Source organism: Dreissena polymorpha, chromosome 9, assembly GCF_020536995.1.
Source record: "Dreissena polymorpha isolate Duluth1 chromosome 9, UMN_Dpol_1.0, whole genome shotgun sequence".
In the NCBI taxonomy this organism is placed as follows: Eukaryota; Metazoa; Mollusca; class Bivalvia; order Myida; family Dreissenidae; genus Dreissena; species Dreissena polymorpha.
In genome coordinates, this window is record NC_068363.1 from 11,258,906 (window position 1) to 11,277,131 (window position 18,226).

Sequence of the window (18,226 nt, forward strand, 5' to 3'; positions counted from 1 at the left end):
AAATAAAGTCAAAAAGTTAAATGAAACAGTATAATAAATATAAATCACCAATTTAGGGTATGGGAAACCGTCCTAGGGAGGCCCATCCGCTGAGTGATACCGACATCGATCAGCTCTGGGAGAAGGGGATTCTTGGCACAGAGTCTCCGAAGGCCTTGTTAAATACAATCTGGTAAAACAACTGCCTTCATTTTGGCTTGCGAGGAACAACAGAGCAATACAATTTGCGGTAAAAACATGTTTAACACACAAACACACAAAATATGTATCAATTAAACACACAAACACACAAAATATGTATCAATTTTTTCTCATTATTTTTTCACCCCATTCACAAAGTACATCCGCTTCAACTTAAATGCTGTATTTTATTATTGTTCATATCTGACATTCAATTAAGATTCTTGTATTTTGTTAGGTGGGGAGACGTCCGCCTCCGTGTAGACTCGAATGGTGTCGAGTATCTCGAGTTGAACAAGCGGCAAACGAAAACGCGCACAGGGGAGAACATCGCTGACATAAGAAAAGTGTCTCCCAAGATGTTCGGCACTTCTGGACCAAGATATCCCTTGTTAATTTACAAGCTGTACTCGAATATTCGTCCATCTGATTTTTCTTCAGATCAGCACCCTTTCTACCTGGCAACACACACAATTGACACTGCATCCCAGTGGTTCTTGCGTCAACAATTGGGACTCAACAAGCTGGGTCAGATGCTGAAGGCCATGGCAAAAGACGCCGGCTTTCCCGAGCACAAGAGAATAACCAACCACTCAGTTCGCAAATTCCTGGTCCAAAAACTTCGAAATGCAAACATTCCACCCACTGAAATCATGGCCATAACAGGGTACAAAAATGTCCAGTACATAACCAATTATTCCACCATATCTGTTGAACAGCAGCAAAAGTGTTCCAACATTCTTGCTCAGTCCAGTAAATGTAACAACCAAACAGCTTCCTCTTGTTCACCTTCATGCACTGAAACTATGGTCGAAATGCAGCCTACACAACCATTGTCTACCGTTGAACAAGTTGATCTTGATGTTCGTCCCACCCAGTCACTTCACCAGCAAATGTCTTTTTCTCGTTCGAACAACTTTGCCTCACAATTCTTTGGTGCCACTTTCCACATTCAAAATTTTAATGTGAATAATAAGATCAAATCCAAGTTGTTATTGTTATTTCGTCACGAATTTACCACATATTACAACAAAGAAGCAAATGTTTTGCACCTCGTGTTCTAGTCGATAGTTTGAACATCGAAAGTGAATTGTGTGTGGTGTTAGGCTACGTTGTATACAAATGTAGTTCCTTGTATATAACAACTTAATGTTATATTAATGTTATAAAACTTTAAGATTTGCAATTCAATATGAATAAAATTGTTATAAGTAACGCACGACTCTTTGTTACAGAACGATATTCTGATTTTTTAAAATGAAAATTTGATCAGAGGTTATTTTAGGAACGCGGAGTAATACACTGACCTTGGTTACACTACAGTCGTTATCAAAGTACGAAAAACACTCATGAAAACTAATTTTGTTAAAATAAAAAGGTTTACTGAATAAAAAAGTGGGATAAATAGAATAATTCGTTAGTGTTGATTATAGATCAGGTTTATCATGCTCGGCACGAACACGAAAAACACTCGCCAAGGCTCGTGCTTTTTGTTTTCTAAGCCTCGCATGATAAACCTGATCTATAATCAACACTAACCTATTATTCTCTATGTAAATTTCAAACACGAGGACTATATTGCGCATACGCCATGCAGTAAGCAGATGAAGCTTATAGGGGCCCTTCTCCCCTTCCTACAGGTTGAACCGTACCTCTTGTATGTTTCAATAAAAAATATCACTCAACAGTAACTGAGAAGTTGCGACTGTTCAACCTAATATTTTATGAAAGGAAATAAGAACACATGTTAATAAAGTATTTCAGATTTACAATCCTTGAACAAATACAAACACTAAGGCAGACTTAAATATGTTGAATAAAAATAGACTTGCACTTTACCAAAATAATGGTTGGACTGTCTTGGCCGCTTTAAATGCGGATTTTCCAAGCCCGCGACCAAGACGGACACATTAAGTGGGGCCAATGCGACACTAATATGTGCGTTCTGAAATCAAGCTCGTTGTTTGCAGAAAGCTTTGGACGCTGGATCTGAATGATTATTACATCATAGAGGAGGTGTCAATACATCCTGCTATGCCAGTTATGTCCGTAAAACTAATATGCGAAATACTATTGATGGAACTAAAAATAAAATGTCTCAGTTTGCAGACGATACTACAATTTTATTAGACGGTACTGAACAATCCTTTAACGAAACTCTTACTGTTATACAGAATTTTTCAAATAGTTCAGGTCTTTATGTACATTTTGATTAAACAATGGTGTATAGATTGGCAAGCACAAGTAAAGTTGTCATACCATAAAAAAGGAAAACAAATTGGATGCAACACAGCTTTAAAATCCTAGGTATGTACTTCCATTTTGACCTGTCAAAAATGGTTAACTTATACTATGAGGAAAACATTGTCAACATAGAAAATATTCTGAAAACTCGAAAATAATAATTTTAACGCCAGTTGGAAAGATTGTAATTGTGAAAACACGTATTGTTTCATTATTCAATCACTTGTTCATATCATTGCCCAACCCACCGGATACCATTCTAAACTATTGTTCTTGATTGAATATAATTCATACATTTTTTGATATGGCATATGTTCACATTTTGAAATTAGAGGTGTTTAAACAACTTGTTAATGGTCATACGTATCACAGGTACAATATTCATATCCTTACATAAACTCAGTGAACTGTTTAAAAATTCGTTAAGTTCTACAGTGTTCGTAACTGCAAAATATATATCGATACTCTTATTTAAAATATTTTCGTTGAACTAAAACAATTCCGAATTATTCAACAGTTACTTGTTCGTATAAATTCGTATTAAGTAAAGGTACAGAGTTATTTTTGCATTTAATTTTCCCACTGAATAATGTTATTTTGATAGAGAAAATGTGATGTTCGACGGCTACGCCGTACGAAGAGATACAATGATTTATTGCTATCAATTAGTTTGACACCACAGCTCCCATATATTGCCATAAAATGGTTTTACACTACAGCTCCCATACATTGTCATCCATTAGTTTGACGCTACAGCTCCCATAAGTTGCCAACCAGTAGTTTTAAAATACAGCTCCCATATACTGCCGTCCATAAGTTATAAACTACAGCTTCTATTTATTGCTATCCTTTAGTTTGACGCCATAGCTCCCATATATTGCAATCCATTAATTTTACACTAAGGCTCCCATATATTGCCAGCCATTTGCATGTCACTACAGCTCCTATATATTGCTATCCATTAGTTTGACGCCACAGCTCCCATATATTGCCATCCATTAGCATGACACCACAGCTCCTATATATTGCTATCCATTAGTTTGACGCCACAGCTCCCATATATTGCAATCCATAAGTTTCACACTATAGCTCCCATATATTGAAGGCCATTAGTTGTACACTGCAGCTCCCATATAATGCAATCCATTCGTTTTACACCATAGTTCCTATATATTACCATCCATAAGCTTGACGCTTCAGCTCCCACATATTTCAATTAATACAATTGACACTTCTGCTCCCATTAATACTTGTTTACTTTAGCTCGCATTTATTGTCAGTCATTAATTTTAATCGGTAGTTTGACTGTTTGACTCTATTGTCAACTATTACTTGTACACATTCACTTCCCATTTTGTGTCATCACTTACTTTGCAACAAAGCTCCTTTTAATTGCATGTGCACTACATATTTCCTATGCTGCCAACGATTGCTTGTGCATTTAAGGTCCGCTATTTTACATGTATATTACATTATTTATACACTCAAGTTCCCTTAGGTTGGCCTCCATCACGTATACACTTAAGCTCCTATATGTTGTCATCCATTACTTGTGCGCTGAAGCTTTTCTCTTTTGGTCATCCTTTACATTTACACTCAAATTCCGCTATGACGTTGTTCATTACTTGTACATTACAGCTTCTTTATTGTCATCGATGACACGTGAACTAAGGCTACCCTATGATGCCAATATTTTCTGGTGCGATAAAGGCCTCCTATATTTCAATCCATTATTTTTACCTTACAACTAAGCTACCCAGTATTGTCATGCATAACAATTGTACACTGAAACTTCACTCCATTGAAATATATTCCTTGTATACATCAACTTCTTATATTTTTTCATCCATTAATTGGCACTGAAGCTAGGCTGTGTTGTAATCAATTGTTTGTTAAATAAAGCTCCTCAATGTCGCCAACCATTACTTGTTCACGTAATCTTCCCTATTTAACAATCTATTAAATATACAAAACATACGACAGAGCTTGGCCGGACGTCTTTCATCGGCCTACTGTTAACGTCATAAGGCTGGAGCCGATTATATACTTCAGGGACCAGCTCTGCCGTTTGCTATTGTTTATATTACATATATTATTCCTTCACTCAAATGTTTTAACGAACCAGCTTTTCATACTTGCATTCCACTGAATACGCAAAGTACGACGTATCTCGTGTGACGTAATTTCTTAGACGAAACAAACTATATATAAGCTAGACAATCTGAATTTTCGAGACAACACTTTGGAAGTGGTTGTTCAATTTACAATAAATATTAAAACAAAAAGAATATTTTGGATTGGGTGTTTGTAATTCATAATTTGTATAAACGTTTCCCAAACACAATGAAAGAACAGAAAATGGAAGTGCATATCGATGTACTTTTATTTTCACAAGCATTGGATTAAAAACTTGTCGTTTAGGTTAGCATGTCGTTTGTGTAATTTTATGTTTTGCTTTCCAGTTTTATTATTTTTATATAATTGTTTTTGATGATTTGTTGCTTTGTTTTACTCATGGCCGCTGGCTAAAAATGGGTGTGGGCGCCATTTTATTCAGTTGATGATATCCGATGTGATTCTGTTTCGATAAAAAATCTACCCGGGACCGATATGATCATATTGGCCCGGGAGGCGTAATGATCTAATATATTGTCATTCAATATTGTCTCCATTATTGCTTCTTCCATAACAGTACACCAAACCTCCGCAAAATTAGCACGCTAAAAAGTAACATGTCGAATGTATCGACGCTGGATATCTAGTGCATTGTATTGATTATTGTATGAAATTCATGTTTTTCATCATTTTGTAAAATTTCCTCCATTTCTAATTATAAATAAATTAATAATTTATTTTTATTAATAAAATAAAAATTAACAATAAACATTTCTTTGTCTTCGTGTTACCAAAATACAATTTTTTTTATTTTTTTAGCATTACATAAATTGAGCATTTGTTGGATTCGGTAGCATAGATTTTAATTCACTCGTGATCATAGGAAAAATCAATCGTGGTTACGCCACGTGTGAATATATTATTTTTATGATCACTCGTGAATTAAAATCGAAATTCAACCAAATCTAAAAAATATCCACTATATATTTAATAATACATGTTCAATTTGTATTGTGTCGAAACGATTCAACGTTATAAGCCACTGTGATTTTATCTTTGACCTTTTTAACTTCAGAGTTGGCATGTGACTTGCTTTCCTCCTTACGCCGGTCATCCGGATACTTCGATATAAGGCGGGCGCTTCGATAACAGGGGAAAACAAAAGACATGTCCAAGAGATAAGTTCCTCAATTTTTTATTCAATATTACATCCAAAAAAATTCTTCTTTTTTAAGACACGGTACATGGTGGAGTTGGTAAGGGCTTTGTCCTTTTGTAATGTGAAGAAAGAATCTCAAGAACGAATGGTAGATTTTACCTTCTAAAACATGAGAAAATTCCATCGGAAAACAGCATGGATGGATGATCGGTACACATTTAACAAAATAAAAATAACTAGAACTAATGCAAGAAAGAGTTTGCTATTCCACATGTAGAGTAAATACTGTGCTTTAAATACTTATATAATGATGGTATTCGAACAAATATAAACGCAGATAGAGCAAGTTTTAATAGGCGGTATGCATGATGCTGCAGACACTTTGATTCCCGATGCAGGCCACTCAGAATAACGGAGACAAATTGGGCACTCTGACATCCAAGTTTTATCTTGTACCTGAAATACGTTTTTTATAATGCCTGTCCTAATGAAAGATTTTGAAATACGAATCATTTTGCCTAGTCAAGCGCGAAACACGGGAAATTAATTAATTAATAACTTCATTACAAATACATTTGAAATATAACCAATGGTGTTGTTCGCTATCAAAAATCACATTAGCATTTAACATCTTACTCGAAATGAAATGGGATAATTTCAATTTTTCAATCAGATTATAATGCTTAATTCTGAAGAAATATATTTCAAGTGACGACCGGGAAGTGCCAATGACATTGAGAAGATCGGTTAAAGATGTGTCTCTGAAAATGTGGCAGTTGACTCTTCAAACATTTGAATTTCCTCAAATACGCAAGTTAACTACAAATTGAATTTTTAAATTGTCCTTGATTTATTGCTGAGTATTTTTATTTTGTTCAAATATTCACTAATCATCCAGTTCATGTTGATTTTTTTTATGGAATTGTCTCGTTTTTTAATGAAATCGCGTGGCTTTTGTTTTTGATTTTTGTTATCGAACTGCCATTCGTATATCAAAGTGTCCGTATGACCGTCTTGTTCCAGAGTCATCAAAATAGAGCTGATCGCGAAAGCATCCGAAGGTTAGATGCAAAGCAATACAATCCCATTTGTTTTAGGGGAGCATAATAAAGTTAAAAGGGCATTTCTTTGAACATCTTTAATGAAGTAAAAAAGGCAACGCAAATAATAAGTTCATGAATTTATTTATGAGAATAATGTGCTAAATATTTAATATATACCAGGTATCAGAAACATGAAACCAAGCCCTCAATCGCTCGCCTGAGTTCACTTCACACAAATTGTTCAAGACATGGTGATCTAGTTTTGACACCATTGTACCCAGATTTAAACATGGCATTACATGTAATTTGGTCAAGATAAACATTCTGAAAATGTTTAATCGAGCCCGAGTCTTAAATGCAGTCTCTCAAGTGTAGACAAAGTTGTTCTAAAATTTGACCTGTTTACCTAGTTTTTGAACGCAGGGTGATGCGGTGGTCTAGTGGTAACACACTGGTCTACCATTCCAGAGGTCCCTGTTTCAATTCCTGGCCGGGGCACTGGAAATTTCAGAAATGCTTCAAGTGTTTTCTACCCAACTAGAGATGTACTGGTATGAAACCAAGGTAATTCTCGCGTGTAGCGGTGCTATACACTGAGCACGTAAAAGTACCAAGGGATCTATTCGCAAAGAGCTAGGGTATCGCACCCGGATTCCTTGTGTCTCAATACTGTCTCTTCTGCGTGTTGTTTCTTCAGCAAAAACCAAAGGACCCTATTGGAAAAAAGTGCTAGCACTTTCATGGGTTATCCTTGACCACAAGGTCAAACAGAAATACAATAATACAATACGACGCATGTGGCCCAGATTCAAACTAAACGTAGACATTGTTTAGATAAGCATTCTGACCAAGTTTCTTCAAGTCTGAGTCATACATTCGGCCTTTGGAGTTGCAAGGTTGTTCGAAGATATGATTCGGTTACCTAGTTTAAACACAGATGTGATTCAGATTACAAACCTGGCATAGATATTGTCAAGATAAAAATCCAGATTAAGTCATAAATGTTGCTTTCGGAGTGAAAAAACAAAGAATCGATCTGGTGAACATGGGCTAGATAATGTCGTGATAAATATTCTGACAAAGTTTCATCGAGATTGAGTCAAATGTGGCCCCTTAATTGGTAAACAGATTTTTTCTCAGATTTTGTATGTTGATCTTGTTTTTCGACGAACAAAAGATTCAAAATTTTAATAGATATATCACAGAGAAACATTCTGAACAAGTTTCATCAAGATTGAGTGCTAATTGTGGCCTCTAGAGCAGTAACACGGTTTATCTAAGATTTGACCTGGTTAACTTGTTTTTGGACGAACTTGACCTAAATTCAAGCTTTCAAAATATATTGTCAAGATATTCCGACCAAATTTCATCAAGGCTGAGTCATAATTGTGGCTTCTAGAGAAATGACAATTGTTTTCTTAGATTTGACCATGTGACAAAGATTCGAAGTCGACCAACAAATTTCGTGATAAATGTGGTCTGTAGACTGGTAAAGAGCTAAAAGTTAATGACGCTCAATAGACAACGCACACCACACACCGCACGAAGCCGGACATAGGTGAATCACAAAAGCTCTTCTTTAGCACTTCATGCTAAGGTCAGCTAAACATTCTCAACAATTCTGATAAAAACAATACAAATAATTAATGGCACTGAAGTAGGTCAAAGTACATGTTTCTCCCCAGTAGAGCTGATTAATATATTGCAAATACAACACATATACACATACTGCAAACAACTGTTCTATTGTTTCATCACTATAACATTCATGAAAGTATAACAAAGTTGCAAAAATATCAGTACTATACGAGTACCACCAGTTGGTATAAACAATTACGTATGTCCAAAGAAAAACGATGATTACTAAATAAATCAGTCTTTTTAACTAACACTATTTTAGAGTAGTGTAACTTATTTTCGGTTTTCTTGATTACTTCTATGTCAGCGGTATGCCTGAAATATAAATACATCATGACACACTATTCTACATCTAAATATTTATTTTGTACACTTAACATAATCACTTCTTATAATGAAACATTTCCCATATACATAGAAGGTGGGATGTGAAACTACTGTAACTTCTTTATATTATTTAATTACTTATTAGTGTAATGTAATGACCAATCGTTTGTATTTTGTCTGATTTGGTATACGAAAAGGTGAAGTTGAGAATATATGTTTTCTTTAATAAAAAGCTTTTATAAAAAATGATGCAAAGTGCTTCAGCTATTGCATGTTGCAACAGTATCACATTTTGTGTGTACTGTATAAAAGAACATGGTTGGTCAGGAACTGTAATCCAATAATACCCTTCGCATTCCAACAACTACGTTTATGAGCTCTTTTAAATTAAATTTTTATTCAAAACATGATACTTGTCATACGTGTATATTGACAATGTTACACAACTTAGGGACATGATTTCGAATGTCAATAAAGAATGTTTAACCAACTGAAGTATATGGTTTCAAACGATATTCATTGTTTCATTTGAATATCCATTTTCATTCAAACAAAATGATGTATGCATACAAAATGTATCGGCGTTTTGGACAATGTCGTATTTCAAAACTCAAAGATTGTGAGATAGCTGCTAATGTTCAATGCATACAGGTTTTCTTAATGATGCGAAGGAAAGAAATGTAAATGAATGAAGATGGGTGTGTATTGTATACTTACCAGTGATGGATTCGATCCACTCTTGGTGGTAGATGATGTTCACATAGATGGCAGGAGCATTCTTATCAGCGCCTGACATTCCCCAGCTGGTCACACCAAACTGTTTGAAACGGCCTGGAAAGGGATACTTGTCATTAAATATCAGCATAAACGGAATAAAGTTTTTTTTAATTTTTCAAATCAGTACATATATATTATAGTATACAAAACTCACTAGATAAAAAAGCGCACAACCATTTTAAAACTCTTAATATAAAAGATTGTTGAAATAGATATATGTAAGAGATATGTGTAAGTACAGAGCGATAACTTGTATTAAGGATTGATAATGTGGGCAACCTGGTCGTGTAAACTTTTGATTTTCGCTTCTTTACACGATAATGCATTGGCATACTCACGTGAGAGTAATTTTCAAGTTAGTTCACGATACAATGTATCATTATATTACATTTCATGAAAAAATGTTGATTCTTTTCCGATAAATTTAGTAAAACTGTTTTGCTATTTAAGCAACAATGCCCTTAACCATGATTCCAACCATATTTCAATTATCAAACGTGAAGTCACAATTCATGTTTGGAGTTTCATTATAATAGCTCATTTCATTTTTGGGTAATATTATATAAACACTTTTCCTATATTTTAATACGGTGACATTGACAGTGAGCACATCAATTCCTCTATGCAAACAAACGCTAGGTTTTGGAACATGTATTTAAATATGTGTATGAAGTTACTTTTATTTATTTAAATTTGTTAAGGGTAAAAGGGCACAAAAAGCTCTCGTAATTATGTATTTACCTATGACGTTTCAAGTTTATACCTCGTATACCATATGAGTCAAATTTCATTAAAAAGTATGAAAATGAACAGAGGTTGATAACCAAAGAATAATGAATGAAAAGTAAAGGCTTTTGCCACTGTACTTTTCTTCGATGTGATCAATCCACTAAATTAGATGTTCTGAACAAAAGACATTCTAAAATGGAATCTGGTGCAACCACAAACTTGAATTTTAATGGAAATAACTAAATAATTACAAAGTATAGAGTATCAGTTTATGGGACTTGATATCATTGCCTGTTATAGTCGAAGAGTTCTAGGCCGAGCAAAAACAAGAGCAATAACTCCGGAAGTATGATAAGCAGTGTAATGAGAGCCAATAGTCGTTATCTTACTGGAACCGTGTTCAGTCTTAATATTGTGACGATTTAACGCTGCATATGAGAGAACTGTAAATAATAAAACGCACACATCACACTGGTTATGTTGCTGATCAGAATTGATTGGGTGCTGTGGTATAAACTTGCGACTTAATTTTTGGCTAACGGTAATAAAAATAGTGACAAAAGACTTAATCTATGAAATACCAGTATTCAGTAGTTCTTTAAAATACACTTAATGAAATAAAGTGATTTATAGATAAATTATGAAATCATTTACCATTTTCGTCTTTGCAAACCATTGGACCACCACTGTCACCCTGTAAATGTTTAAGAAATCAAATAAATAACCATGTTTATTTATTACAAAAATAAAAGTATTATATACTCTGGATATTTTACATTAACATTTATATTTAAAATCATTGTACATTTTCAAAGATTCAGCGTTGTGTAATAATGTTGATCATTGGGTGCCAAGGATGTTATACGTGACTCAGGAAGTCAATGATAACTAAGGAAGTCATAATTATGTTAAGGAATATTGGTGGTAAATGATGTAATATGTTGCAAGGGATTTGAATGCTTATTAACAATAGTAATTAGTTAATAATGGTTAGTTAGTCGTTTAATTGATTATCAGAGTTTGTTACTTAGATGCCATTACTGTGCCCAAACAATCTGCACTATAATGAATTACGCCGATATTCATTCATCTTTGTTAAATAAAGTTTCATCCAAAATCCGTTATAAACAGCACGCAAAAACTTACTGTGACAGGAAAATTGTTTCTATCACATATGCACTTTATGGAGATGACAGAGTTTAAAGTTCAATTCAATCGCTGGAGAAATGTGGAAGTAGTTTGCTTTAAAACATATTATGGAAAACTGACCGATAGGGTAACTCTATTATATTCTTCTACTCACTTAATAAACAACATCATCGCAATTCCATCCAGAGACATATCTTTCAAGCACAAAATCAATCATGTCGATCCATTCTTTTACTCGGACAAGGCCAAGATATGCTTTGACATAATACATACACGGTTTGCTGGGGCATAAGGTTCCCGGTTCTCCAAACACATTGCGTCGTTAGCAACATATGATGCATCCAGCTGGTAATACATCAAATTGTTGCAAAGTTGAGGATCTACAACATGGACTTTTGATTCCTTCAGATGCCGATTGTATTGGACTTAAATGAGAATAGGAAAAGGTCATTTAAATGTTTACATACAGAAATAAATTCAATCTTTATTTTTAGAAAACATCCAAAAGAAACAGAAAATCTGAACACCTTAAAATCTAATTGAGAAGGAGGCTTTAAAAAAAATCAAGTCAAAATATATTAGAAACAAACTATTATGATACACGGTAAAATACGACATGTAGTATACAATTGTATTTAGATCATGAAATGTTCACACATTCTCTAGGGATAAGGATGAACATAGCTTTGTAAAACACACAAAGTCAGTGTCCTACGTGAGCAATGATGTCGAAGTAAGAACGCGATTTTCGAATGTTTTATAATACTATCTTAAGAATTGTTTAGGATAGTGATCAAGAGTTGTGTTTCAAATTATTTCTGCAACCAAAGTAGCTGTGTTTTGTCTGAAAAAAAACAACACACACACCATGAAATAACGTGAATATTCCCATATTTTCCATACTTAACTTAAATACCGAAATAACGTACATATTCCGCTCATGGCCCTGAATGCACATACAGATATTCATAAACTTAGCTTAAGTACTATTTTTTAAAATTTGTTGCAGGATCAAGAATTTAGTTTTCAGATATCTCTGTAACCATAGAACTTTTTGAGTTGTCACAGGATGCGGAATTAAGTTTCCTCTTATTTCTGTAACAATAGAAATCAAAATATTTAGCCTGACAACAAACCTGAATAATAAGCATTTTCTCCGAATGGCCCTCCATCCGCATATAGAGTTTCATAAATCCATATTAAGTACTTTTCGAATTTGCACAGTATACATATTTTAGTTTTTATTCATTTGCGTAACCATAGTAACCACAATATATGTAGGATAAAATGAAATAATGTGCATATTCACCATATGACCATGTATCCACAAACTGAGTTTCATCTACCTAGCTTAGGGACTTTTTGAGTAAGCTTAGGATTGATAATTTTCAAACAGTGTTTACTTATTTAAGTAATCATAGAAACAAAAGCTTACATATTCCTCATATGGCCCGTTATCCCCACACAAAGTTCCATAAATCTAGTTTTAATATTTTTCAATTATCGCAGGATACAGATTTTTTGGACAGTTTCCTTTATTTCGTGTAACGATATTAACCACAATTTTGTCGGACCAAAAGTACTTAAGTAACATCACATATTCCTCATATTTCCCTCGAGCCTCATACCGAGTTGCATCAATCTAGCTTACTTTTGAAGTCATCGTATCATCCAGATTCGGACTGACCAGGTATAAACCTTTAATCTCATCCCGTGAAACCAGTAGTAATTATAGAAAAATATGCACTATGAATTTGGGAGAAGACAGAGGATAACCTTGGAAGAATTCCGTCTCTTGCATCCCAAATCCAGTGATGTAACATTCCGCAATTTCGCCTTTGTCAATGATGTCCATGAAGCTTTTTGCATTCCCCATGCAGACAGGCCGGGTATAATTGTCTGTCATTGGTTCGTATGCCATCTCCAATATTGCGAGATCCGATCCTTTTATATAACCATTATCTCCGGTGTCAAAGTCAGGATGACGATATATGCGTGACACGTAGATTTCCTGAGAGTAGTTTTCTAATACATCTTCCATAATCACTCCAAATCGAACATAGAATGAGCTGAAAAGAGAGCATCACATTTATAACATATATTCACGCCTGATCAAATTTGAATCATCTGAGCCATGCCGTTCTAAATATTACACTGCTTTTTTTGATAGAGAAAGCTTAACAAAAATGTATAGTCGGTATTGGCCAAATTTAGCTTGAATAGACGCACTTGGCCTCAAATTTCTTCTATATAGGATAAGTTATTGTTAACTTGCATTAAATAAAAGACTAGTGCGGGGTAACAAGAATTTTTCTTTTGATAATGTTAATGAAGTTTGAGTATTCTAATAATTGGCAAGGTTAGACTTCATCTGGTGATCAATCAACTACTACATATGAATTGTAAAAATGAGAGTTGTAAAGGCAAACGAGACAAGCTCTAACTATTCTGCACAATTCCATACAAAAGTAACCAAGTGACAAGACCAACAGTACAACATAATTCTTTTAATATATTGTTCAACATCTGTTTGAATATTTGTAAATAACAAATGACTGTCATGTATCAAAGTGTGTGTACCAATGTTTATTATACTTGAATCGGTCTTTTGTAACACACACACGCACACACAACAACATAAAAATAAATGCATTTAACTGTTTCAAAAGAATAGCTGAAACCCTAGAACACATACCCAGTAGATTCAATGCAGTGATACGCAGTGAGCACCAATTTGCCCCCAATATATGTTCCACCACATATATGCTGATTGTTGTATCGCAGGCTGATCTGCCAGGGCCATTCACCCGGCTGTGAATCCCTTCCATTCATCACAAGTGGGGAAATAAAGTTCTGCAGGTAAACTGGATTCCCACATTCTAAAATTTAGAAAAGTTGTAATAAATGTGAATAAGACAAACTTAACCGATTAGCACTCAATCTATCTACGCTAAATCACAATATTCAATGCATCAGCAATACTATGTTCATTATCTACATATCCCAATCTGCTGCAATTCGTATAACGACTATATCACGATACGTTATACAATGAATCTCATCCACCGGTATATCATCATCTGCTGTACTCGTTATATATGCTGTATTTAGACCTGTTATACACTGTTTGTCCGAAATATAACAACGTAATATACACTGTATTTCTGCATAAGAATCATCTGCTATTGACTGTATATCCGCTGTATTATGATAAGCTTTTCACTATAACAATATATCATTATCTACTATACAATGCCTCTCTACATATACCACAATCTGCCGTACTCTGTATCTGCGCTACATCACGATCTTCAAGATCACGTATCTCTTTTTGTGTTTTTCACTGTACATATGTTGTATCTAGATCTACTTTTAACAGTACTTCTGCTATATTTTGATCGGCTATTAACGGCATCTCTGTCATATATTGATTCGCTAATAACTGTACCTCTGTCATATCATGATCTGCTATAAACTGTGCCTATTGTGTATCTTGGTCTGCTATTAACAGTACCAATAATGAGCTGTTATTAACTGTTCCTCTGATTTATCTTGACATGATATTAAATGTTCTTCGGTAATATCTTTATCAGAAATTAACATTACTTCTGCATATCTTGATCTGCTTTTAACTTTACTTCTGAATATCTTGGTCTGCTTTAAAATGCAATTCTGCTTTATTGTGAGCTGCTATCAACCGTTCTTCTGCTATAGCTTGATCTGCTTGCATTAAATGTATCTCTGATAACATTATCTGCTATAAAAGTATCTTGTAATAATGGAAAAACACGTCATCAATAATTTATACAAATAATATTATATGATTTTAAATTACGACATTCAAACAAAGAAACCCACCTGGCATAGCACACACCAACACAAGCGGGTAACATCTCCTGTTTTGTAAGAACAGAACATGGAAAACAAAGTGATGACGAATAATCTTCAATTTTTCTTGAATGTTCTACATTTTGATAGCAAAGATACTTTTTTGTTTGAAAAGAAATTTATATTTTATTTTAATTTTCCATATTATTTTCTTTAAGGTAGCCCTGTTTAAATTCCGCTTTAGCAATTCAAAAATCAATACAAAGACATCTAACAAATGCACATTTAAAACGCGATAACAACAAACAAAACCACGTATCAGAAAGAACTAAAATTAACATTCAGTAAGAAAACAGAACAGTAATAAAGGTTGAATAAGAAACTGTAATATTAAATAAATAAACAATTTATGAGCTATAACATGCTTCTCGCCCTTGAAACATCACAACAGATCAGCAACAGCTCTTACTGATTGGCTCTAGCTATCCGAATGCCGCGTACAACAGAGCTGCCATTGGTGGATGGAACGACATGTAGACCATCAGATATTTCTGCAAGACCGTACTTGATCCCTCCTGCTACTATTGTACTGAAAAACAGTAAAAAGATATGTATTACTGCAAACATGGATATAATGTCACGAGTTTTATCGACCGAAATAAAATAACACATAGTAAAGCGGTATCATAAGCGGATTTTATGACTCCTCATTATACGGATCTAGAGGCAAAAGTGTAGCGACGCTGTAGGGATGGGAATGCAATCTCCACGAATGATTTGCGTGGACAAGTTTTTTAATTCTTATTTAGGTCAGTTTAATATTGCAATTTGGGTTATCTTTAGGTAGGCATTGATATTGTGAAATGATTAATAAAGACATTTGCACACAATTAAGGAAACACGTATACGAGTATGAAAGTTTATAAGCATATAAAAACAAATACATGTACAAAAATCGGACTTGTAAATAGTTATGACGAACTAAAATATAAATCGCTTGCAATCATAAATGACACTAAAGTATATATTGGGTAAGTAAAATACTCTTACCCTTTGCCAGCAAAGTTGCACAAAGACTCGGCCATTTGTCTGTTAACATCATTCATGCACACCGGCTTAATGACTCCGTTGTGTGGAAGGTACACCATGTGTGTCTCAACAATGGCTGTAACAACATCGATAAAATACCTCTACCAGTTTTCTAACACACTGCTGATAGCATCAACGTGACTTTTGGAACACACATTTCTTTGTTAGACTTAATAACATTGTCAACGTTATTCAGCAATATCTTATATTAAACATATACATGCCATTTACATGCAGTATAAAAGGTTTCACCAAATTATAATCAGAAGTATTAAGATCTCACGCATAAAATATATATAATTCAAGGGACAATACCCCCATAAAGTCATTGGACCAGAAAACCCTGCCATATACAAATATCCACCCTATAACGATCATGTATATTAAGTTTCAGCGAATTCGGATCATTATTTAATTAATTCACGTGTGGAAACTACACAATGATTTTAAATCAATTATCAATAAAACGGCAACAATTTATTGTAACATTAATGGAGCCTATCACCTAGCAATATGCGCATGTCAAACCTTCATGTCAGGTTTCTTCCAATTAAAGTAAGAGATTTTGCTTTGAAACAAATTTTGTGATGAATGGAATGACGGACGGACATCAAGTACGAAAGATAAGAGGAAATACTTATTGGGGAAATTCATTCTACAATCCCACACATTCATTTCAATAAAACTGTTAATTGAGATTTACACACGAAAAATGTGTGAGCAATTTCCTATATTGGGGAGTATAAACAGATAATTAACGATATAAAAAGCAGAGAATAACTTACCACATCTGTATTCATCGGAACCATCACTGCAGTGTTTGATGCCATCACATCTCTGAGATTTGGGGACACACTCATGGTTCATGCATTCGAACTTGTTTTGTTCAGTACATGTCCCTGAAATAGTACAAGCAGTATGTTCTCATAACATATCAAATATCAGGGTTTAAAAAATCAATGTTTTTCGAAATACTTCATATCCGTAAATAGCGAAATCCGTTTTCTATTCAGATCCCTACATAACGTATTTGTGAGAAAGGATAAGCGTAATGAAGAACGCATTCTTCTTTAATAGAAAGTATATGCAACACGTAGGAAGCCACGAACATGTGTAGATTGAACAATAAGATGCAGGAGCTGAATTATATCAGACAGTAAATAATAAGAAAGATAATCTTACGGCACTTCTTGTCGATGCATTCATCGAGTGTTTTTCTGCATCTGTTATCATCAACCGCGTCCATATCACAGACTGTAAATGTCAAACAAAAATGATCCTTAAGCAAATGCAATCATGTAATGCCACACATTACATGCAATGAATTTCCTTGATCCTATGAGTACAACCAATCCGATCGTATAATAACCCCAGTCAGGACATCTTCTTGCGCAAGTAACGTTTGTTCATATATATTTTAAAGGGGCCTTTTCACGTTTCGGTAAATTGACAAAATTAAAAAAAAATGTTTCAGATTCGCAAATTTTTGTTGTAGTTATGATATGTGTGAGGAAACAGTAATAATGAACATTTACTATGCTCTAAAATAGCCATTATATGCATCTTTGGCCGATTTATATACCTGAAAATTATTAAGCGTTGCAACGCAAAACGATTGCATAATTTGGAGAGTTCTGTTGTTGTCGTTATATTTGGTGATACTATGAAAATTGCTTATATATAAACATGTAGTATTAAATTCATGACTCATTTAATGAGCGCGGATGGCCGTGTGGTGTAAGCGATAGACTTGTACTCCTGGGGACAGGGGCTCGAGCTAAGTTGAGGGTTACATTTTTTTCTTTCTTTAATTGTATCCGTGTTTTTTACGGGAGCTTTTAGATCAAATGTTTACATTTATCAATATAAAGCATTTAATGACAAACTTCAATACATGCCCAAAATATGTGCACAGGCCCTTTTAAGCCATGTGCCATTAACATCCTTT

The 18,226-nt window shown here is 34.2% G+C and overlaps 1 protein-coding gene across 1 annotated transcript in view; it reads right to left on the reverse strand.

Annotated features, from left to right (window-relative positions):
- Nucleotides 1-6,865: 6,865 nt before the first annotated feature.
- LOC127844785 (uncharacterized) overlaps nt 6,866-18,226 on the reverse strand; it is a 73,362-nt gene continuing 62,001 nt past the window's right edge. The window contains exons 63-73 of the mRNA XM_052375245.1: nt 17,461-17,532; nt 17,064-17,177; nt 16,240-16,354; nt 15,659-15,778; nt 15,220-15,257; nt 14,057-14,240; nt 13,138-13,430; nt 11,635-11,786; nt 10,867-10,906; nt 9,424-9,537; nt 6,866-8,694 (exon numbers count right to left, since the gene is read on the reverse strand). Coding sequence (XP_052231205.1) covers nt 8,678-8,694; nt 9,424-9,537; nt 10,867-10,906; nt 11,635-11,786; nt 13,138-13,430; nt 14,057-14,240; nt 15,220-15,257; nt 15,659-15,778; nt 16,240-16,354; nt 17,064-17,177; nt 17,461-17,532 — 1,259 coding nt within the window. The 3' untranslated portion in view covers nt 6,866-8,677. The remainder of the gene's footprint in view (nt 8,695-9,423; nt 9,538-10,866; nt 10,907-11,634; nt 11,787-13,137; nt 13,431-14,056; nt 14,241-15,219; nt 15,258-15,658; nt 15,779-16,239; nt 16,355-17,063; nt 17,178-17,460; nt 17,533-18,226) is intronic.